This window comes from Musca autumnalis, unplaced genomic scaffold (genome assembly GCF_047663935.1).
Source record: "Musca autumnalis isolate F117 unplaced genomic scaffold, ASM4766393v1 scaffold_4, whole genome shotgun sequence".
NCBI lineage: Eukaryota > Metazoa > Arthropoda > Insecta > Diptera > Muscidae > Musca > Musca autumnalis.
Window position 1 is genome coordinate 111,237,628 of NW_027411977.1, and position 25,295 is coordinate 111,262,922.

Consider the following 25,295-nt stretch of genomic DNA (forward strand, 5'->3'; position numbering starts at 1 on the left):
CAAAGAAAATGGTGGAATTAGGTAGCACAGTGCCATGCGATATGTAGACTTTCTACGTCTGTCTGTTTATCCGATCGGATTTTATTTATTTATCGTCTTTGCGTTGATTAACCTCGTACAACTCGTTGAGTAATCTTATTGGCATATAGCCATGCGGAGGTTACGAATTCTTCTTCTGCGAAAAAAACGTAATATTTTGCGGAATATATCCTTGTTAAGAAAAAACGTGGTTTGTTAAACGACGGTTTAACAATCCGCCATTTTGAATAAAATAATTATAGTCCGCAGGCATATTTCATTTCATTTATTTACTTCAATATAATATAAACAAGTAAAAAAGTATCAGTCGGCTTTGCCGAAAGAGATATACCCTCAGCCTGTGTAAATTGAAACACTTTTTTCACAAAAAACTTATGTATTTAGGGGGTAACCGACAAAAATGTTGATTAGGATTAAAGTTCAAAAAATTTGCGGAAAAGGTACTTAAAAGAATGGACCGACATAGACCGTTGGGGGGTTTTTAGACCCTTCGGGCTGTTTTCTGAAGAAGTATGGACTTGCCCCTGAAACAACTTTTACCATCGTAATTGAGGAAGCGAATGTAAAGTGATTCAATAGCAGGTCTTAAAGTGAACTTATCCAAAATTTTGTGTGGGAGGTACCGGATGGATTGGACAAATATAGTCCATTTTTGAACCCGATCTATATCTGGTAGATATTATGAGAATGTGTAAAGTATGGACCAAATCGGTTACTCCCTTCAAGAGTTATCGTACGCACAAATTTTCCGAACATTTTCGAACTTTTTTGGGGGAGGTACCGGAAGGAGTGGACCGATATAATCTATTTTTGAACTTGAACTAAGTTTGGACAAAATATTACGAAAGCCAAGTTTTAGACCGAATCGGCAGATCCGTTCGAGAGTTATCTTGCGCTCCAACCACTACAAGCGGTGTCATAGGGTTCTTAGTAACTCTCAGGCTATTTTCTCAGAAAGTATGGACTTGCCCCTAATGAAACTTACAGCGTCGTATAGAGGACAGCGAATACAACTTGCGTAAACAAAAATCAAAGCGATTCGAGACCAGTAGTGCGATTCTGTAACTCCTTAACGACAGAATTAACGACGAATGTCGGTAGTTAACGATAATTTTCGGTAAGTGCTATTCTATATACCAATTTTAACAATTTTTGTCGGTTAATTTTTTCGTTAATTACCGAAAATTATTGTTAAGTTAACAACCAAAAAAAAGTTGTTGTTAAGTCTTAACGACAGTACATTATTGCAATATTTTGTTGATTTCTTTTAAAAACGGCGTTTTTATATGAGCATATGTTATGTTAATGAGGAGTGTACACAAGGTAAATTCTGCCTTATTGGGAAAAATCTTCTTAAAGCGTTTATATAAGGGTTAACTATGTATGATAACATGGGTCAGCTTCGCCACTGTTGTGCTTTCGCCAGCGCCGATTTTATTGAATCTGCATAAAGATCATCAAAGTTCTCTTTGATCTTCGATTAACTCATAAATTTCCTTTAGACCACCTTCATGTAGCATCAATTAAATCGGCGCTGGCGAAGGCGCAACAGTGGCGAAGCTGCCCCATGCTATCCTACATATGAAGACTACGCTAACCTTTGTTTTACTTACTAAAGAGGAAAAACGTTATCTAATGCTTCAAAAGAACTCAAGTGTGGTACTGCTATGTAAGACCTATACCAATGTCCGTAACACTATCTTTCTAGGAGGCTTTCGTTGGCTTTAATTTAGCATTGAGGCCAACACGTGGGTAGTATTACTATAACCTACTTTGTTCTGTGATAATCTTATAGATTTTAACTCAACATCACTAACAATCAGAATGCTAAAAATGGCGTATAAGATTGGATTTTCGAACTTTTCATACTCTCCGCTATAATTTCATTAAATGTGGGCGTGAATTGAATTTGTGAATATATAAACTCAAACGGTCACTGAAGCTGCTTAAGTCATGTCAAATATCAAAGCTGAATTTCCATACGGAGCGCCACAACCCAAAATATGATCCCAACTTTTAATTAAAAAAATACAACTGCGCTTTTAAAAAAGATTAATGATGGCTTTATCACTTTTATTACTTTTAAATCACACACACAATAAAAACATCTTAAGAAATCCTTCTTTACTGCATTCCGTATTCATCCAAAAGACACACATTTGAGCCAAATTCCTTCAAAAATCTGAATTGTTTCCTTCTTAAACGCTTTATGTTTTGTACACGCGACGAAATAATGTTTTCAGCTTAAAATATATTTTAATTAATATTAAACAAGTAAGAACAGACTATAGTCGGACGGGGCCGACCATGTGATACCCTATACCACTATCCCTGTGCACTAGCTTTCCGGGCTAGCTGTTATAAGATGTGCATTAGAAATTTTACCAATTTTCACACAAAAGTTTTGATCAATTTAACCCGCTAAATATTATCCGATCATACCGTTGACTTGCACGCTACTTCTTCATCTCAAACCAAAACTACGATTAAAATTTCGCGCCGATCGGACTATTATTGCGACCTACAGAGCGGCTACAAAATCGAGCAAAAATTTTGTTTTTGGTCCATTTCATCCCTTTAACATTTCACGATCATCGCCAAAAACTAATCAGTTCTATTCTGGTCCAAACCCGACCTCCATACTAAATTTCGTGACAATCGGTCCATAATTGCGGCCTCTAGCTTGATTACAATTTTTAATGGACGGACAGACGGACGGACGGACGGACGGACACACATCGCTAAATCGCTTTATCTCGTCGAGATATGAAGTTTGGTATACCACATGAGGGGTCTACGACGAATATTTCGCGGCGTTACATGAATTTTTGGGAAAACAAACTTATTATACCCTTTTCCACATTGTGGTATAGGGTATAAATATAATATTTGACATTTCCTTCCTATCGATTTTCGTCGGTATGATTTAACGATTTCTACAATCGTTAACATAAAGTTACAGAATAGCACATTCTTTAACTCAACCGAATATTTTCGTTAACTACCGATGTCGGTTCGTTATTAAAAAAAGTTACAGAATCGCACTACAGGTCCTAAACTGAACTTTTCCGAAATTTTGTGTGGGAGGTACCCGAAGGAGTGGACCGATTGAGTCCATATTGGAACCTAATCTAAGTTTGCTAGAAATTACACGATGTGCAAAGTATGGACCAAATCGGTTTTTCCCTACAAGAGTTATCGTGCGCACAAGTTTTGCGACAATTTTTGAACATTTGTGGGGGAGGTACCTGAAGGAGTGGACCTATATGGCCCATCTTCGAACTTAAATCGAATCTGGACAAAATATTCGAGAGTTCGAGAGTTATCGTGCGCACCAGCCAGCCAGACCGACAGACAGACAGACGGACGGACATTGCTAGATCTACTCAAAATTGTCTGAAACGGATATCGTACAAACATACTTGGGGTCTAAAACCATTATTTCGATGAGGCACATTTTTGGTCGTATCAAAGTGTAAATACCCTCTTTAGCCTAAAGGCTGAGGGTATAAAAAGCCAATATGGCCAAAAAAACTTATATTTGTTGAAACACGTCCGTTCAGTTTGCCGATCACACAATGAATGTCTGCATGACGCGATTATTTATTCTTATCTACCCTTATTCTCTAATGTACAATTATCGATTACTTAAATACATGGTTGTATTCAACCCAATAACTACTATCGATATGTGTTTTACTTAAACTAGGTGTGTTCATTACTTTATTCGACTACAGCTCGGCCAACCTGATAGGTGTGACCGCCCCGGTCACATGGGGGTTAAGTTAACTACGCAAGTGTATAGTGTACTTAAACTAATGGACTAAATACTTAAACTATTTAACAACTACTATGTACAATTTATTTACAATTATATACATCGGGCAGAGCAGCCCTAGGTCTCATTACCGGGGTCATCGGTCTTCCATAATCTCATATTACACGCTTCTATCACCCCATCATAAGGAATCTGGGTGATTTGACAATTTTCTATGTCGCCCACAACATATCTATCATGTGGCAACACCTTGCGCACGGTGTAAGGCCCTTTGAATTTTGGTATCAATTTTTTATTTACGCCCACTGTCGTATCTACATTTTTGATTACTACAAAATCACCTACTTTAAATGAGTTTACTTTGATACCTTTTTCCTCGGATCGCTGCTCGTTATATTTTTGCGTCCTCGCAATAGCTAATTCGGCTTTATCTCTAATTTCTTTGATACCCCCCCCCGGGCCTGAAAAGTTCTCCTCTAGGTATTCTGTAAGCTTGTCAACTATTTCTCCTCTTTGGTTAACTCCAAAAAGTACCCTACTCGGAGTATTCCCAATTGATCTATTCACTGTATTGTTAAATGCGAATTCAATTTTACTAAGCTGTTTCACCCAGTCAGCATGTGCTACTGGCTCACTAAGTTTAGCCAACATTCCCACCAAGGTTCTGTTCACTCGCTCAACCTGACCATTTGCTTGGGGCGAGTGGACAGCCACCTTAACGTGGTCTATGTTTTTCTCTTCCAAAAATTCTTCAAATTCCTTTGAGGTGAAACAACTTCCCCTGTCTGTAATGCATCTAACTGGCCTACTATAGTAGTCGAAATACTTTAATAACGCTGCCTTGACCTCTTTGGTGCTCGTCGTTAGTACTGGGTAAAGTCTAACAAATTTCGTGAAAGCATCTATAACAACCAGAATATGCTTCCTTTTTGATTGAAGGGACGGTAAGGGGCCTAAATGATCCAAATGAACCGTGTGGAACGGTTTAGGTTCCTTCGGGATACTGTGTAGCGCCCTTGCGTTAGGCCTATGAGGAGCGGAATACATGATACACTTGATACAAGTCTTCTTATATTTTTCTATCTTTTGCTTCATTTCTGGAAACCAATAATGCTCTTTCATTTTCAAATAACACTTGTCTACTCCAAGGTGTCCTAACTTCTCATGCATGGTTCTAATAATCTCCGTTTCCATGTCCTTCGGGACGAAAAATCGCAAATCCTCGTTAATTTTCCTATAAACCACCCCATTTACCATATCATATCCATTTACCGGTCCTTGTTCTAGTTTCTCTTTCAATTCACTGACTTCTGCATCCCTAGCCTGCGCTGCGCATAACTGAAAATCTATATCCTCTACTTCTATAGTTGCTACCACCTCGTCCCTATTACCCTGTTCTATTCTTGACAATGCATCCACATGGGCCATTTTCTCGCCCGCTCTATGGACGATGGTATAACTATAGTTCTCCAATTCTAATGCCCAGCGCGCTATTCGGCTATTTATATTCCTCTTTGCTAATGTTAACGCGAGCGAATTACAGTCTGTTACTATCTTGAATTGTATTCCTTCAAGGTATGCTCTAAATCTTCGTAATGAGTATATAATTGCCAACGTTTCTAACTCGAAGCTGTGGTATCTTGTTTCCGCATCTATCGTTCTCTTCGAAAAATAAGCTACCGGATGAAATACACCGTCATCCTGTTTCTGCATCAGGATTGACCCAAACCCTATTGCACTCGCATCACAGTGCAGTTCCGTTTCCCTACTTGGGTTATAAATCGCTAAAATAGGGCTTGAAGTCAAATGACGCTTCAAAACTTCGAAGGCCTCCCTGCACTCGTCGGTAATTTCATATTTTGCTCCATTTTTAGTTAATGCATACAAGGGCTTTGCTATTAATGCGAAGCCTTTAACGAACTTTCTGAAATATGAACATAACCCTAAATATGCTTGCATTTCCTTCACATTCTTAGGCATCGGGTACTCCTCGATTGCCTTAACATGCCCGTCTGAAGGTGCAATACCTTTTCTCGAAACCTTATAGCCCAAATATTCAATCTCGGTATATGCAAACTTACACTTCTCTATCTTAAGCTTCAGCCCGTACATGGCTAGTCGGTCCAGTACCCTTTTCATCAATTGGACATGCTCTCCTAATGTCCTTGATGCTATCACGATGTCATCCATATAGATTACCATTTCGTTCTTTTCCAAAAAGTCGTGAAAAATTCCCGCAATGAACCGTTGAAATACCGCTGGTCCATTTTTCAACCCAAATGGTAACCTCAAGAACTCATACTGACCGTTTGGCACTACAAATGACGTATACTTCACCGAGTCCTCTTCTAGTCTCACATGATAAAAACCGGATTTCAAATCCATTATCGTGAACCACGATTTTCCCTCAAGGTATTCTAAACAATCCTCAATTAGGGGCAAAGGGTAATTGTCCCTTACGATCATCTTATTAAGTGCTCTATAGTCCACGCACATCCTAATCTCCCCACTTTTCTTCTTGGTCAACACTATTGGTGATGCATAAGGAGAGTTACTAGGCCTTATGATCCCTTTCTCTAACAAGTCCGCAATAATTTTGCTAACCTCCTGTTTCTCCGCAAAGGACAGTCTTCTAGGCGAACAGTAGGTTGCATTCCCTGAGTTCACCAAAATTGACGCTTTAAAGTCTGAGGTCTTTGGTTCATTTTTCATCTTCTCGAAATAATTCCTCTTAATTAACTTGCCAAGCTCCTTTCTTTCATATTCATTTAAATCTGGATTAATGTCCCACCTTTCCTCAGTGTCTTCGGTGTTTGCGCTAAATTCATCCCCCTTTTGTATTTCTTTAACAACATACACTCCTTGTAGGGGATTATGTTCTCCCACTAGTACCTCAGACTCATTAACTTCCTCACAATGATGAAATTTTCCACAATCCACCTCCCTTTCGGGATCATTATGTTCGTACTCTATAGGTTTGAGTTTCATATCCTGTATTTTATTATCATTTACTTTATTTATGAGTTTTAACTCCGCACCCTGTTCCTTTTCATTATTATTTATTTTCTTTAAACGTTTTATTTCTGTACCCTGTACTCCTTTATTCATACTCACTGCTTTTCGAGGGTAAAGTTTCCCCTTCCCCATCTCCTCACGAGCCTTAGGAAGAACACTACACATTTTTGGATTCGTTTTAGTATTTATTTCAAACGGTTCAGGTTTTAATTCATGGTTGGAATCCGTTTTCAAAATTAGGTTAACAAAAGAATTTCCGGTTTTATTATACATTTCATTGGGGTCCGGTTCCCCACTTTTCATACACAAAACAATAGAAAATGATTTCAAAAAATCCCGTCCGAGCACCAAAGTACACGGAGCATCATCTAATAAAATGTTTAAATCTAAATCTCTTCTCTTCCCTCCAAACTCAAGGGTTGCTTTTATTTTCCCGTAAACTTTTAATCTTCCTCCGTTTAAATCCCTAAGCTGGGAGAGCTTCTTCTCTTTTATCTTATAGTGAGGGCACAACGACCTAATTATCTTCCGGTTGACGAAGCTGCATGGGCTACCCATGTCAAGCAAAGAGAAAATGGAACAGAAATTAGACCTGGAATTTGTTGGACCTAGAGCTACTCTTACCTGCATATTCCAGTCGACCTCCTCTTCTGGCACGGTTCCCACAACTCCAAGAGGGCAATTCGTCTTCCAGTGGCCCGACCGACCACACTTAAAACAAGCTCCTGTTGGCTGCTGTACCTTCTTGCAATTGGACGCATAATGTCCCACTCCCCGGCACTTGTAACACTGGACTTCATTCATACCTGGATTAATCGTGCTACTTCTTATCTGCCGCTGGGTTTTTTCGGCTACCATCTTTTCATACATCGGAATTAATCTTTTGAAGCCAGCTATGGTCGTCGTGTTGAGGAATATCAGTGCTGCTGTAGACTTGTCTTGAATTCCTTCAACTATGAATTCTACTTTTTCCGCTTCAGTTATGGGAGCCCCATCGGCCAGTTCCTGCATTTCCAGGGCGTAACGGTGCAAGCTTTCTTTGCTTTTCTGCCATTTCCGGCACTCCAATTTTCTTAAAATTTCCTTGGTTCCAATTGTCTTTTGGAATTCGTTACATAATTCCTCTTTTAATTCTTTCCAACTTTTAGCTTTAGTCGCACGCAAGAACAATCCTGCACTGCCGGCTAGCATGCGCCGCGCAAAGATAAACTTTTCTGCCGCTGTACAGTCCAACACATTCGTTACCTTTTGAAATTCTGCTACCCACTTGGTAACTGCATACCCATCGTCACCAGTAAATTTAGGCAGCGCCCCCTCAACATCTGCAAACGTAGCAACGCTTCTTTTCTTCTCCTTTTTCATCTGCAGTTCGTCGATTTCATCTTCCAATCTCAACATGTTTAATTTTGTCTGCAATCTTTTCACTTGTTCTGTTTGCGTTTGCTTTGGCGTGCCCGTTGGTGATGTTAGTATTGTTACTGGCTCGTCTGTTTCTTGCTGTTCTAGTGGTGTTGATGGTACGCTAGTTACTGTTTGTATGTGTGTTGGTGCCGATTCATTCGTTGGCTGACGCAATACTGGCTGCTCTTGTTGTTCGCCGTGTTGTTGTTGTGCCGGCTTTGCTTGTGCTTGCCCGTTTTCTGGCTGACGCAATACTTGCTGCTCTAGCTGTTTGTCGTTTTGTTGCTGTGCCGCTGACCCGTCCTCTGGTTGTAATACTAGTGACGTGGACGGGCCTGCTCCAATGACTCCATTCAGCAATGCTCGTAACTGCTGGATGGACGCTGTGTCCGGGAAATCGACCCCCATTTGCTTTAGGTGGGCACTCAGCTGTTCGCGGACACTCATTTTACATTAAAGTTTTTAGTTAGTATATTTCACTGTAACTTTTAGTTTAGTTTATTTTCTTCAGTTTTTTGCTTTTGTCTTTTTGTTGGCCTCAGTTCCTCAGTTTTTTACACTATTAGCGTGTTTTCTTTTTGTTTAATTAACTTTTCCTTTCAATTGCATGTATGGCACTTTTTGCTGGTTGGCTATTATTAATTTCACAATTTCACAATTGGTGGTTGAGCGTCGTTCTTTTATACACCTGAAGTTGTTGAAACACGTCCGTTCAGTTTGCCGATCACACAATGAATGTCTGCATGACGCGATTATTTATTCTTATCTACCCTTATTCTCTAATGTACAATTATCGATTACTTAAATACATGGTTGTATTCAACCCAATAACTACTATCGATATGTGTTTTACTTAAACTAGGTGTGTTCATTACTTTATTCGACTACATATTATCTTAATACAGTAACCTATGGAAACTAATTCAATACAGAAACAAACTTAAAAATAGGGTAACAGTAGTGTTTCGAGACGACATACAATACACAAATGACACCGATGCGGCGAGCTGAAATTACACATAATTCGGTAATGACACTGAAGACAAACCCAGAAAATTTTCCACAAACTGGGAAACGTGTTCGCGCCGACGTAAACCATACACATACCGTACCATCGAATTCACAATCCTACGGACACGTTGAATTTGGCACAAAGACGTACCCGAAATTACCTCAAGACAATAGTTTACCTGCGACATTAACAAAGACAATGCAACTCTTCACCGGACATGTAAGGGTAAATAAGCCTGTAAACAGTATAATCAGCGGAACTGGAATCTAACCCGCAACCAGAGCTTATCAATGTGCTGCTCAAATTCCAACATATTATTTATAATAACACCCAAACACTTTTCTCACTAACAACGTCAACTACCGTTGAGTTCACGCAAACATTAAAAGCCAAATCACTACCAGAACAATTAAAAAGCATGGCTTTGGTTTTACTCCAATTGATAGAGAGGTCATTAGAAGATATCCACATAGAAGGAGATTGCAAAGCAGAATTTGCTAAACTTTCCAACTCAGGGACACCAGTACTTCTTGCGAACATATGCACGTCATCAGCGTACAGAAAATTACGACAACAACCGCCAGGGACTGAATCAACAATGTCGTTCACAAACATAATAAACAATAGTAGTCCCAAAACTGACCTCTGTGGAACCTCGCAACGAAGACCACAAACATCACACCTGTGGCCCCCTTATGGTCAACAAACTGAAATCTGTTCGCCAAATATGGCGACAACAGACTACAGGCAGACTGAGAAAACCCATGCCTCGGCTTTAACTTGTCAAGTAATAGCACATGATTTATCGAATTAAAAGCTTTCGGCAAATCAAGGCCAACAAGCAAGCCAACATCAGTTGAATTAAAAACATCCCGAATAAGGTCAGTGAGGCACAACAGATGGGTTGTGGTGCTACAAATTGAAGTGCGGTTTTTTTTTTTTTTGGCGAAACGAGTGTTTTGTATTAAATGTAGAGTTCGCAAGTTTGAAAAAACACTGATCGATAACACGTTTATCGCCCACCCAGTTGGGTTGACATCAATAATACAACATTTCATCTCAGTCGTGCTGGCAATTGACAACGCAACTCAAGTTTAGTGGCAATGCATAATCGACCCCTTAATTTATTACCAGAAGCCAGAGTAGGGGTAAGACAATACTTCACGGCGGTGTGCATCTCATAAGAATTTATGGGTCGATTCCGTATTGCGACACGAGTCGGACGACAACAAATTAGCTGTCGCCGTGCATATTTGCAAGTGAATAAAAACAAAAATTGAAACATAAGTAATTTTCATTTATTTTAAGTAAATTTGTAAATTATATACGTTTTATGGTGTTTGAGTGCTCGTGTAGTCAGGCTTTTTGGTCACTTTTAAAGAGGTATGAAAGATGTTGCGGAGCAGTTAAACAGTTGTGGTCCACCAACCCGTATACCAGATGAATGGCGCAGTGTGGATCCATTTTAAAGCAACAATAAGGAGAAAATTAGCTAAAAATAAGAATACCACAATACTGATGCAGTTCTAAAGGATTCGATTTTCCTCTTAAATGTCTTCTTATAGATGCTACGTTAAGTATATCTCCTCTAATATTAATATATTATTAATATATAGATATATAATATTAATATAAATAGAAGTTATCAAAATCAGCCTTTGTATTCTAGCCATTTACATTCAAAATATGCCTGATAAGCTGGCCTAAATCAACAGCGAAACCATCTTAGCATATTGGTTGAGTGTGTGATACTTCTCTAGAATTTATTTTTCAATATAAATTCCTTAGGCCATGTTAGCTCGATTAATTCAAATAATTAATGAAAAATATTTCTTTTGTTTAGGCCATGTTTATATTATAGCCTTTAGCAGGGTTAACCTTCTTAATGAGGATTTATTTGACGTATACGCAAAGGAATTGGCATTTGAATCGCTTCACGTAATACAAATTTTAAATTTTGCCGCAAAGACGACTGGAGGTGGAAGGCAATGAACTGTCACTAGATGATGAACTTACAACAAATAGTGACAACTAACATAGCAATGTACTGGGAAAAGACAATGATCGAGCACGCTGCTTCTATGTGTTTGATAATTTAATACAAGATATGTATGCCTGATTTACACAAGCATCACGTAGCTCTCTTCTTTATATGAATATCATAAGGATAGAGGAAATTTCTGTGCTTTTGTTAGCTACAAGGAAGAAGAATGAGAGATACTCCACTTCTTATCAAAGATTACGGTCTGATTACATTTTGAACTAAATGATGTGTGAGCTTCTTCTAATTACCGTTTCAAAAGGGTAAGAAGAGTAGATAAGTCTTACATTGCTACAAAATTTAAAGAAATGAATGAAGAAATAGAAAAAATAATGCTAAGGCGGTGTGTTTGACAAATATTTTTATTCTATAAAACCAGCGTAAAGAATTTGATATCTTTATCTTTGAATCTATTTTTATCGATATTGATACAATGATAAATAGCATTAAAATACTACTTTTTTACGGTAGTTTTGGACGACTTGATCGTGTTGACTTAGTTCTTTTATGTATTTAGTTGAAATGTTTAGACATTTGGTTTCTACAAATGTTACTCAATAATTGATGATCGTTACTACCTGCTACCATGAAAAGTATGACTAAAAAAAGTTGCACGAAATTCAAAGTCTACTTGTTTAATGATTTTTCGATTCCATAAAATGAAATGCAATTATATTGTATATGCTGCAGCGTATAATCCCGTTTAATTGACAATAAAAAGGCGATTACAATAAAAGTGCGAAATTTAAATACTAGTATAACTTTAAGCCTTTTCTACATTTAACTGTATAACTTTAAGCCTTTTCTACATTTGACCACTGTCATCAATCTACTAAAGCTTTGCTGGTCTTCTTGATTAGCAATTTTACCTGTTTCGAATACACCAAATAAAAACAGAAATATTGGTATTAAAATAAAAGATTCAAAATATTAAAATTTGGATAGTTCTCCCCGCAATAACTCTGATATTTGACTATCAACATCAACAAATTTGGCAATGATTTTAAGCTCAGACAGTCTACTTTCATTGTCAGGACATCCACTTAGAATATGTTCAACAGAAGCGGAGATATCCGCCATCTCCATTTTTGGAACTTTGTGGTATCACAATTTTAATTTAAAGCTGGTCGCTTTTGTCGAAGTGCGTCTAACCAAAGCCGAAACATTCATCATTACAATTCAAAAATAAAACGCCAACCTACTTTGCATCATTGAAAATGTGATATTCTCTTCTTTCATTGAAAAGCTTTTGAAAAACCCATATAGAAGCGGAGATGTTCGCATTAAAACACTGATGGGCAAATTGCGAGAGACTCATGTATTTTTTACACTTTTGTGTGTGAGGCAGAGCATTTCTGCCCATCAGTGCATTAAAATGAAAAGTTGACTTTCCCACATGCGTATTTGCACAATCCGATCATCACCAAAGTCCCCCAAAATTTGCTGACGATCCGATCAAAATTGCAATTACAAGATTTACAGACAAATGGATGGACACACATAGCTAAATATTCATTCATTTTGGTATACAGTGTTGGTCACACAATTAGCACACCCCACTACCAACATTTATTTTGCCTAAAAATACCTTCAAAAGTAGTTGTATTTAATAAAGTATTTGTACTAATATATTCTCAGTAGTATGCTTAAAGAATACAACGCAATACAGAAACTGAATCATAACTGTCAATTTGAATAACCTCCAAAAATGTAAAAAATGTCCTAAATTTACTGGACACGTAATTAGCACACCTTAAAAGAATCACTAATATTGTGAATAGTTTCAATATTTTAGTCCATATTCGGTTTTAAATTCCTTTCGTTTGGGAATAAGTTCCAGTCTGCTAGTTATACTCTCCACCAGTCTCCGAAATTTCAGTGTCAGAAGGGAGTTATATGGGGTACACCTTGGGTCCCAAGGACTGATGGAAATTTCATTTTTTGTAGTGTTTTTATCGATTTTCTCACATGTAAACAAGTTCATTGAGGCAAGTAGTTCATAGAAACATCAAATAAAACATCATATTCTTGTTCATCTTTATAAATTTTGCGAATAGTGGGATGTACCCACCAGCAGTTTGCATCTGCAAAGTCCGTTTGACACAAAAATTTTCATTAAAAAACTGGAATATGATGCTTTGAGCTATTGATTTTATAAATACTTATCCATCTGGACTGAATTTTATCGATATGTTGTGGTGTATGCGACGATAAACCTATGTTCATCCCTATGGTACCTACGCAAATTTCAATAATTTTCTAAACAAAAGGCAAATGGGAGATAGTCTAGTGAGACCGCAAGAAAATATGTTTTCCGGAGCTTAAACCGATTAATTTTAAAATCAGTAATCCAGAAAACATTTATCTTGAATAGTATATGCCTACTTTCAGGGATTTTAACCAATTTCAGCAAACCTCAAAATCCTTTATGGTCAGAAAGGGGTTATACCATTAAACATACCCATGTGCTACGTGTTCATCTAGTGCTTGGTTGGCTGTTTTGTAATGATAGGTCCTTGGTGTTATTCAGACGTGTAATTTTGAATTACAAATGGTGTTATAAGTCGATCCTTCTTCACATAAGGGTGCATTTTATTGATCTTTTTTCTATAAACCCCATACAAATCGAAAATTTTCTTGAATGAATCATCAACCTTAAACACTTTTTGAAAAGTTGTTGTACTTTATATTTAAATTTCGGTAATCGGTTAACAATTCCAATAATTTCTGATCCAATTGTACATTTGTTTTTAAAGTTTCGGCGACTTTCTGACGTTTAAGTGTTCATTACGAAAAATGGTCCGCTATTGGGATATATTTTGAGATTCCGGGGTGATAAATTATTTTTTCTTTCAAAAAATGATTTGTTCAATACGTTTTGAATATGAATTAACTTCAATATAAATTAATTTTTGTATATTAATTGAATTAAATTAAAAATCGTAGGGTGTGCTAATTATATGTCCCCTTGATAATTTGGGCGTCTTCACAAAACTTTTATTTTCAAAAAACCACTGATAATACTATCCACTTATATCATTAAATATGTTAAATACATTATAAAAAATGATTTTGTTTACGAAAATATTTCAATTTGTCCTATCAAAACTCTTAGCCGACTGAAATCATTTTGCCCCAACGGGGTGTGCTAATTCTGTGACCAACACTGTATATAAGTATGGGTCTACTACTATTATTTTTTTGACCAAAACCAACATATAACGTCCCCCACATAGTGTGGTGTAGGGTATTAAAAACTGCATTAACGAGAAAGTGAGACAAGTTAAATGGGAGTAGAGAAATGGTTCTACCTCAGGCCAGATTGCTTTGAATATTCTACAACCATGTTCCATATGCGTTGTGCCTTTTCAAGGGAGATTTTATAAAGTTTGCCGATCGATCAACTTAAAGCCAACTTGAGCTAGTTCTTTTGGTAGGGCAATATTTTTTAAAGATTTTACGCGGGGGATAGCTATCTCGATAAGCTTTCCAATGGTACCCATGTTGTCCCGGCAGAATTTTCCTTAAAGGATCTGTGGTCAAAATAATTATCCTTATTGCAGGGTTTATTATCCCAAAAATAGTAAATATCGCGACATCGCTCAATATTTTTTAGAGATAGCTATCTCGATAAGCTTTCCAATGGTACTCATGTTGTTCCGGCAGAATTTTCTTAAAGGATCTGTGGTCAAAATAATTATCCTTATTGCAGGGTTTATCCCAAAAACAGTAAATATCGCGACATCGGGAAATATTTTTTGAAGGTTTTATTAGCGCATAGGATAGTTATCTCGATAAGCTTTCCAATAGTACCCATGTTGGCCTGCCAGAATTTTCCTTAAAGGAACTGTGGTCAAAATAAATATCCTTATTGCAGGGTTTATCCCAAAAGGTGTAAACAACGCGACATCGGGCAATATTTTTTATACCCTACACCACACTGTGGTAAGGGGTATTATGTGTTAGTGCATTTGTATGTAACATGCATAAGGAAAAGAGATAGACCCATAGTTCCTTCTAGGGATATGCATAGAATCACTTTCTGAGTCGATTTATGCATGTCCGTACGTCCGTTCGCAACGTACATGTCGCATTTGTTGTCCGATTTGAAAATTGGGCAAGATCATTTTTTTAGCCGTCGGAAGAACGCTATTGTTTTTGGTTAAAATCGGTTCAGATTTGGATATAGCTCCCATATATATTTTCGTCCGATTTGAGGTATTTGATGCACCAAACACGCTATGTCTGTCCAATTTTGATGAAATTTGGAATTTAAGATGGAATTAGGTCTATAAATAAATGTACCAAATTATATAGAAATCGGTTCAGATTTGGATATAGCTCCCATATATATTTTCGGCCGATTTGAGGTATTTGATGCACCAAACACGCCATATCTGCCCGATTTTGATGAAATTTGGAATGCGTGACGGAATTTGGTTTATAGATAAATGTGCCAAATAATATTGAAATCGGTACAGATTTGGATATAGCTCCCATATATATTTTCGGCCGATTTGACGTATTTGCTGCACCAAACACGCTATATACAACCGAATTTGATGAAATTTGGATTATGTGACTGAATTCGGTTTAAAAATAAATGTGCCAAATTACAACGAAATCGGTTCAAATTTGGATATAGCTCCCATATATATTTTCGGCCGATTTGACGTATTTGCTGCACAAAACACGCTATATACGACCGAATTTGATAAAGTTTGGTTTGTGTGACTGAATTCTGTCTAAAAATAAATGTGCAAAATTATATCGAAATCGGTTCAGATTTGGATATAGCTTCCATATATATTTTCGCCCGATTTCACGTATTTGATGCACCAAACACCCTATATCTGCCAATTTTGATGAACTTTGGAATGTGTGACAGCATTTTGTATAGTAATAAGTGTACTATATTATATAGAACTGAACTCAGTTCAAATTGATATACATATAATATATATACATACATACATATACATATTATGTATCTCCTATATTTTACATATTCACAGTGGTGTAGGGTATCATGTAGTCGGCCCCGCACGACTATGATCCTTTCCTTACTGGTTTAAGATTCTATTAGTGCATGGGATAGCTATCTCGATAAGCTTTCCAATGGTATCGATGTTGTCCAGGCAGAATTTTCGTTAAAGACTCCAAAAAAATCTATACTTTTACAAAGAAAACCATTTTTGAATATCTCCGTTAACATTAACAGTGCTCTGCTAACGCGCTGTTAGTAAAAGCGTTAACACAGCACTTAGTGTCTCCGCTAGAGTGATTTGTGTATTCGCTGGAGTGATTTGTGTCTTCGCTAATTAAATACGAATTTTTCTTATTGGACATTACTTGAAAGACGCTACATCCATCGTTAAGCTTATTATAATAACCAGATTTTGATAAGAGAAATTTCTTTCTCCATCTTTCTTTCCACCTTCAACCCAAATGTCTCTGCTTGGAAGAAGATTCAAGCTAAATGTCAATTATATTTAAAGACCTTCTCATGTTCAATCTGCAAAATTCACACGGAATTGGCCAATTCATTCTGATATAACTCCTTCAAAGTTCAAATTGTATACATTAGTTCCCTCCGAAATGGAAGCTGAATATCAGTTAAATTAGAAGATATTAGCATGTTCAGTCTGTGAAATTGGGACGGAACTTGCCAACATACTCTAATACAAAAAATGTAAAGTTCAAATTTTGTCCATTGACCCTGCGGGATCGTCAATACTTTACTGAAAGTTCTATCGTTCTCATTTTATGTCTTTGTTGTTGTAGCAGCATAGAGACCTACGTAGAAGCATAGGTTTGGCAGCCGCTAGCAAAAACACTGGTTTCGGATCAATCCGATACGAAAGAGCCCGCGGCCGTGGGAATGATTTTTGATCCTTGATTGGCCCTCGTGTCTTTCTATTTGCTTATAACACCTACGCAAAAGACTTGTTTCATAATTTCTCTCTAAAATGTTGCAGGTTCTGTAGTCGGCATTATTTCTTTCAGTAACAGTACAACACTCCTGGACATATCAGGGATCCTTGTCGTGTATGGTTGGTATGTCAATCTTGTACAAAGAAACCCGAAAAATGATAGTTAAGTCAAAAATTGAATCGGAATGATCTCTCCTCTTGACCCTTCTTGGATGTTCCAAGAAATTGTTTTTATACCCTACACCACTATGTGGAAAGGGTATTATAAGTTTGTTTTGGTAAAAATGCATGTAACACCGCGAAATATTCGTCTGAGACCCCCAATGTGGTATACCAATCTTCATATCTCGGCGAGATAAAGCGAAGTGTGTCCGTCCGTCCGTGTGTCCGTCTGTCCATTATAAATTGTAATCAAACTACAGGCCGCAATTATGGACCGATCGTCACGAAATTTGGTATGGAGGTCGGTTTCACATCAGAATAGATCGCTATTTTAATTGGTGATGATCGTGAAATATTTAGCGGGTGAAATGGACCAAAAACATAATTTTTATCCGATTTTGTAGCTGCTCTGTAGGTCGCAATAATAGTCCGATCGCTTCGAAATTTTAAATAAGGTAAGAGTATATGACAAAGAAGAAGTTTGCAATTTGAGATGGCGATCAGATAATATTTAGAGGGTTAAATGGATCACAACTTTTGTGTGAAAATTGTGAAAATGTTCCTGAAAGACACATTCCTCCCTCGTGAGATATATTTGGAAGACGATCTCTTGACCTTTCCATTGATGTCAATTATGTTGATGTACGTGATAACAGAGTTACAGCCTTATACATCCAGTTTTTTGTTGGCAGTGTAATCATAAACACGCTAGAGGTAGCAATTATAGCGCAATAGTCACGAAATTTCGCACGAGGTAAGAGTTTAGGTTGAAGAAAATGCCTATAATTTTGCATGATGATCTCATATTATTTAGCGGTTGACATAGACCATTACTTTTGTATGAAAAATTTACAAATTTTTTTTGGTCCATATATTAATTCCTGGAGGGCATATACCGGCAAAGTAGCGTACATATGGAAAAAGAACTACTGACCTTTCCCTTGATCCAAATTGCAATAATGTGTCTGCTATATAACGGGCCTACTGCCTAATATGTAATGGGGTTTCTGTATAGAACCACAATTTCCCCCCATGCTACAAATTGTCGATATCATGACAGAGAAATTTGCAGTTAAATTGTCCAATTGGATGTTTTATACAAATATTGCGGCATTGGGTCGCCTCGCCACATATTTTATACCTCAGGGTTTACAGTAAAGGGGATACATACAAAATACGACCAAAGATGTGTCTCATCGAAATAATGGTTTTAGACCCCAAGTATGTTTGGACGAAATTTGTTTTAGACAATTTGGAGTCTATTTAGCCCAGTCCGGTCATCTGTCTCTCTTATTGTCTACCTATCTGGTGGACACGAAAATTTTATGATTCGAAATATTTTGCCCAAACATAGTTTAAGTTCGAATAGGTACACACCTCCCCACATAAGTTAAATTTTTTTTCGAAAAATTGTGTGAACTATATCTGGCGAAGTGAGCAATCGATCGATAGATTGGGTAAGACTATATACAAAATTCGGAAAAGTGAAATTTAAGAGTCTTCTCGAATAATTTTGATTTTTTTCAGCAGATTGTCCTTGCGGTCCCCTTTTCGATGGTACAATTGCAATAGCAAGTCCATATTTCCTAAGATTATGGCCGAAAAGCTCCAAGAAACCCTGAAAAACAGCCAAGAAACCTGAGGCAGAGGGTATATCACCGTTAACGCAGCTGACTTATACTATCTTCTTTGGTGTGTAATTGAATATGAATAATTTTGGGATTTATACATTTGCAAAGACATAAATACAACAAGATAAGACATTTTTTTGCTATCATTCTTCAGTGAATGGCTTTTGAATTTAACATAATGTTATATCACGATATGGTGATATAACATTTTTTTTCTTTTATACATTTTTACGTATTTAACCGAATTTACCGATCCAATTGACATAGAATTATTCTTGAATAGATCCTTGAATTCATAAATTTCGTTTCTGATACCATTACATGAAATGTTCCTCCTTGGTTGCGATTTTGAATTAACTGCAACCTGTTAAGGGTAATGTTTCTATACAAAGTTTCGTAAACATTTTTTTGTTGCATGCATTTTGTCTAGTCTTAGTAGTATTTATGTCTTTGACATTTGTTTGCATTCAAATTATTTGAATTTCTATTCATTAGTAGTTATTTCTACCAATATAAAAAATATTTTTGATATCACAATATGTACCCACAATGAACTATTTTTCAAATACCCTGAAAAGCACAAAACTACGTGAGGACGATAGATTTTCAATAAACTCACAATTTCCGAAATATCAAATATCAGAGATGTAGGAAATTGCATTGTATATATGTAAATTTATTTATTTTAGGTTATTCCAAAAAGGAACCTGCTATTCAAAGACAATTTAAAGATTTAGCATGAGGGGCTAATCAATGTGAATTTTCCAATTTTTGAATATCTTTTCCACAAACATCCCAGTAGGGACATTGATTCTCTTATATCAATGGATTTATATATGTTATTGATATATGACCAAGTTTTTATCGCCGAGTCCGAACATCGTGTCCTAAGTTGACACTTGTAGAGACGTTTTTCATGGCTGAAATACTCAGGAAATATCGCCAACATTATTAAGGGGTATTTTGGCACCGTTGAAAATTTGAAAATTTGATTCAGCGTGCAAGGCGGTAGCACATAGCTGTTTCCTAGAGGTTGTGGTGTAGGGTATCACATGGTCGGCCCCGTCCGACTATAGTCTTTGCTTACTTGTTTTTTTCATAGTTTCATTATTCCACGTTTTTATCGTTATTATGTGCGAAATTAAATAATGGTTATTATTGATTTTTTACTTACCGCTTGATGGTCATGCCAAAGTTATCAAATAGAACATTAAATTTCATTATCTCAATTATACCATTGGATTATTGGTGTTACAATATTCTTAATAATTACACATGACAACATGCAAATATATGTACATATTTTTCATTTTAATATTATTGTCAATTATTTGCAGATTGTTATCGCGATATTTTCATTTGTCTATGGCAATCCTTTGCGTGTTATTAATGGATATGATTCCTTTGGAAATACATGTGGCGTTAAAAAGAATGAACGCTACCCTCAATTCCCCCTGTCGGGAAGGAATACCTTGGATACGCCGCAACTTTTATATTTTGACGTGAAGCATTTAAAGAAATCCCTAAAAGTATGTGTTAAGGAGTGTCCTTCAAAAACACTGCTCACCAAAGATGATGTTAACAAATATTACTTGGAAACACGAAATCATATATGTCGTTATGATTTCAATATGTCAATATTAGCTGAAAGTGGACAGGGGGATTTAAGCCAGTTATTCAATACTTTGGGACCTTGTCCAGAATTTCCCATATATGAAAGGTAAGATGTAAATAAAAATACATATTTATGCATGTACATATCGATGTTATCTTTTGTTTAAAATTCCAGTTCACCCGTTCTACACCGATGCATGCCAAAAAGCAAAAATGCCCCCGTCAAGGATATGTACAATATGTTGAATTCCTGGGATACAGCCCAACAATTTTTGGGCGATATCTATTCAACATGGCATTTTATTGCCATAATCTGTGGTCTATCATTTTGTATGTACACAGACAAAATTGTTTTTGTATTGATAATAACAGGCATACTTTTTTATGCTCTTAATTTACAGTAATTTCAATAGCATTGGTAATATTAATGCATTGGTTGTCACGCATTGTTTCTTGGCTAATTTGTGTTTTGGTCATTGTGGCTAGTATTGGATTAACAGGCGCTTTGTGGTAAATAACAAACATAATATACAAAGAATCAAAATCACAAAGTAGAAATTTGATCTCGTTTCTTTTTGCAGGTATACCTATTATTCGGTAAAAAACAAAGAAAAAAATAATATACAATTTTCCTATCTAGAGGAATTTACAAGAAATGAACAAGCAGTATTTACTTTGGCAATCATAGCTACTATAACAATGGTATGTTTCAAGGTCTACTACTATGGACAATAAACTTATGGCCGGTTTCTCTAAGGCGATTCGAATTCAAATTCGTTCGAATTGCTACCAAACTCCTATTATTGTAGAATTATTTGTTTGATTGAAACCAAAAATGAATCAAATATTTTTCGAAAAACTGAAGTTTGGAAGTAATTTGAACGAATTTGAATTCGAATCGTCTTAGTGAAACAGACCATTAATAGATTTTACATTATTGTGATTTGAGTTTCTTTATATTTCAAATCACAATAATGTAATGTTAATAGTTAGCTGGGGTTACTGTCCGACCTTATATAAACCTTGGTATGTTTGTAATATTTAGAAATCATTGTGACCAAGTTTTTTTTTGTCCTGATTACTTGTAGATCATTTTAATCGTCATTGTGTATTATTTAAAAAATAAATTGTCCGGCTTGACAGCTTTATTCGAGGAATCTGGAAAGTGCATGATGAATCTGCCGGGACTAATTTTTGCACCTTTACTAGCATTTGTGGTTTTAGCTTTATTTTTAGCATTTTGGGTATTAGTGGTAATGTGTATTGCGACCGCAAGTTCTCCCGGAAATAGCAATCCATTTGCCCCCTTGGATAACACCGCCACACAGTCCAATGGTGTAACAGTTAACTCTACTCGAAGTAAGTAAAGCCTGTTTGCTTAAGAATAACATTTTTTTTTATAACCATCCCCTTGTTCCTTATGCGCCATATAATTTTAAAATGCTAAAATGAAAAAAAAAACGCAACGGAGTTTTGACTGATACAAAAAATCATGTGTAAGTGATTTGTAGCGCTTCTTTTTTGTTTAGACGGAGAGAACTCCTTTTTTATGCTATACTGTAAATAATGAGTTGTGAGCTTAACAATGTACATAATAGTAAAATCCGTTTCATTACAGTAATTTGGCTAACTTTTGCAATAATGTTTCTGAACACACTCTTTTAGGCTTTTATTTAATCGATTTATTGCATAAAGATATTTAAATTGCTTCGTAAACTTAAAAAAAAATCACTCCTATATAGAGAACATATTTTTGCATATAAATAATTATCATGTTTACATATAGAATTCAAAATTTTTTATGCAAAACAATTACATATATTTTATATTCTTAGATATATTTCTTCCCGTCAATATTAAAATTGTGCACAATTCATTCTTCAGTGTCATTCATTGTTTGTAACTATTCATATTTGTATTCAAATGAATTGGTATATGGAACCAAATATTTGCACAAAACTTTTCTTGGCAGCTTATTAAGTTTGAAGTTGTTATTGCAATTACTCGATTTAAGATTTTTTATATCCGTAAAAATAGGTGTTTATGGTTAAATAATCATATTTTATATAAATCGAAACATAAAACTTCTTCGAAAAATATATAAATATGGGTCCATCATACAAAATCTGCAATATACATAGATTGTGCTCTTTTAATTTTTGAGAAAAAATTTTCCCGAGCTCATGGGATAAGGAAGGGGTTATATTTTATTAAATGATCAATACCAGTGGTTGTCCAAATTCAATGTTTAGTGTTAAGAATTATTTTTAATACATGTTATTAATTTCCTTCATTGTAATATAAAGAAGCCAATATGGCCAATAATTTATATTAACTAAGTACAGAACCCTATCGGAACTAACTTATTTACAAAGAAAACATAAACTAAATTAGTAAAATAATAGGTGTGTCTTTTTGCTTACTAAATGTTGCTGAAACATTTTTTCAGTAACTTTTCCTTTATACAACTTTCAAAATCTGCAACATTAGTAATAATTATTACTAATTATCACGTAAAAAGAAACAACTAATACTAAACAAATTATACTAATTAAATGCCAATGTCAATAACTTATTACATTGAAACCCACAAGCAAAACCCATATTGCCGCCAATAACTATTACCCTAAAAAGTAAGCAGGAGAGGGAAGAGATAGTAGGAGGAACCCAATCCAAACACTTTTCCTAATATTCATCCTTAACAACGTAGAAGGAACATAGAACATTAATGCAACATTGAAACCTACAACAAGGCAAAAGAATAAAAAAAATTATATAATAAAATCTAATAAAAACAAGTAAAAAAGTGTCAGTCGGCTTTGCCGACAGATATATACCCTCAGCCAATGTGAAGTGAAACTTTCACCAACGGAGAGATCGAATGTACTTAAAATCTCTTCAGAATTTTGTGGCCCTTTTGGGCATTTGAACTTGCCGACAAAAATGTGGATTAGGAATTAACTGCGCTAAGACACAAATGTTGAACTTTTGTGGGGGAGGTTCGCTTAGGGAGGCCATTTTAGAAGTTAAACTAAATTTTGACAAAATATTAGGAGATCCAAAGTTTGGACCAAATTGGTTGCCCCATTCAAGTCATATCGTCCTAGCGTTTTAGTGACATTTTTTAAATATTATGGAGAAGTACCGGAAGTGTGGAGTTTGGATATAATATGACGAAGACCAAATGTTGGACCAAATCGGTTGAACAGTTCGAGAGTTATCGTGCTCTCCGACACAAGGTGTTTTTACACCTTTCGGGCTTTTTCCCTAAGGAATATGGGCTTGCCCATGAAAAAACCTTTACCGTCGTAATGGAGGTAGCGAATGCAAATTGCTTCAACAAAAATCAAAGCGATTCGAGAGCAGGTCTTAAAGTGAATTTTTCTGAAATTTAGTGTGAGAGCTACCAGAAGGAGTAGGCAAATATAGTCCAAATTCAAACCTAATCTACATCTGGCAGATATATTAGGATATGTAAAATATGGACCAAATGGGTGACTCCCTTCAAGAGTTATAATAGTGCGCACAATTTTTCCGAATACTTTTGAACTTTTGTGGGAGAGGTACCTGAAGGAGTTGACCGATATGACTTATCTTCGAACTTAAACTATGTTTGGACAAAATATTACTAAGGCCAAATTTTGGAGCGAATCGGCAGATCCGTTCGTTATCTTGCGCTCCAACCACCTAACCCGGTGTCATAGGGGGTTTTTGCAACTTTCAGGCTATTTTCTCGGGAAGTATGGACTTGCCCCTAAGGAAACTTGTATGTGGGGCAGTGAATGCAAGTTGCTAAAACAAAATTCAAAGCGATTCGAGAGATGGCCCTAAACTGAACTTTTCCGAAATTTTGTGGGAGGTATCCGAAGGAGTTGACCGATTGAGTTTATATTGAAACCTTATCTAAGTCTGGTACACACTTTACGATGGGCAAAGTATGGACCAAATCGATTACTCCCTTCAAGAGTTATCTTGCGCACAAATTTTCTGAACATTTTCGAACTTTTGTGGGGGAGGTACCGTACCGGAAGGAGTGGACCGATATAGCCCATCTTCGAACTTAAACTAAGTTTGGGCAAAATATTACGAAAGCCAAAATTTGAACCGAATCGGTGCAACCGTTCGAGAGTTATCGTGCGGTCCAGACAGACAGACGGACGGACATTGCTCAATCGACTCCAAATTGTCTGAAACTCCAAATTGTCTAAACATACTTGGGGTCTAAAACCATTATTTCGATGAGGCACATTTTGCACGTATGAAAGTGTATATGGTAATATTCAAAAAAGTTTTACAATCGTTGAAGTTAAGGTTCACCGTTTAATAAGTCGCGAACTGTTAATATATTTTATAAAATATGAATGCATTTATATATATTGAACTGTTTTAGCTACGATCTCATAATATGGACCATAACAAATAATTTTCGTGGAAGCTGCGCTGGTAGTAATATAAAAAAATGGGAAAAATGTGTTGAAGTTTACAAGTTTTTTTGTGTTCTTTCTTGATTTTTGGCCAAACCACGGAAAATTCAAAGCTGTGCTCAAAGAAAGAACTAAAGAATGCCCCTTAGGCAATATGGTTCTAGTGTATGACTTTTCGATATATACACTGCATCCCCCTAAAATCGATGCTGACATTTTGAAGTTTTGATTTCAGTGTTTTTCGA

At 36.2% G+C, this 25,295-nt stretch overlaps 2 protein-coding genes across 3 annotated transcripts in view; one reads left to right on the top strand and one right to left on the bottom strand.

Moving 5' to 3' along the window:
- Ctl1 (choline transporter-like protein 1) overlaps positions 1 to 25,295 on the top strand; it is a 31,920-nt gene that overhangs the window by 3,203 nt on the left and 3,422 nt on the right. For both annotated transcript variants that reach the window (XM_073980423.1, XM_073980424.1), the window contains exons 2-6: positions 20,350 to 20,732; positions 20,802 to 20,956; positions 21,028 to 21,136; positions 21,208 to 21,328; positions 21,715 to 21,985. In XM_073980423.1, the coding sequence (XP_073836524.1) occupies positions 20,350 to 20,732; positions 20,802 to 20,956; positions 21,028 to 21,136; positions 21,208 to 21,328; positions 21,715 to 21,985 (1,039 nt within the window). The remainder of the gene's footprint in view (positions 1 to 20,349; positions 20,733 to 20,801; positions 20,957 to 21,027; positions 21,137 to 21,207; positions 21,329 to 21,714; positions 21,986 to 25,295) is intronic.
- Positions 6,876 to 9,120, bottom strand: LOC141400850 (uncharacterized). Its single transcript, XM_073980425.1, has 2 exons — positions 7,457 to 9,120; positions 6,876 to 7,382 (listed from the first exon to the last, which is right to left on the bottom strand). Exons 1-2 carry the CDS (start codon positions 8,678 to 8,680, stop codon positions 7,350 to 7,352), a joined length of 1,257 nt encoding a protein of 418 aa, XP_073836526.1. The 5' UTR covers positions 8,681 to 9,120; the 3' UTR covers positions 6,876 to 7,349.

Excerpts from the sequence above, each read along its gene's own strand:
- LOC141400850 (XM_073980425.1), bottom strand. The coding sequence starts at position 8,680 with ATGAGTGTCCGCGAACAGCTGAGTGCCCACCTAAAGCAAATGGGGGTC. Across the intron at positions 7,383-7,456 it reads AGGTCGACTGGAATATGCAG|CCCATGCAGCTTCGTCAACC; the intron begins GTAAGAGTAGCT and ends TGACATGGGTAG.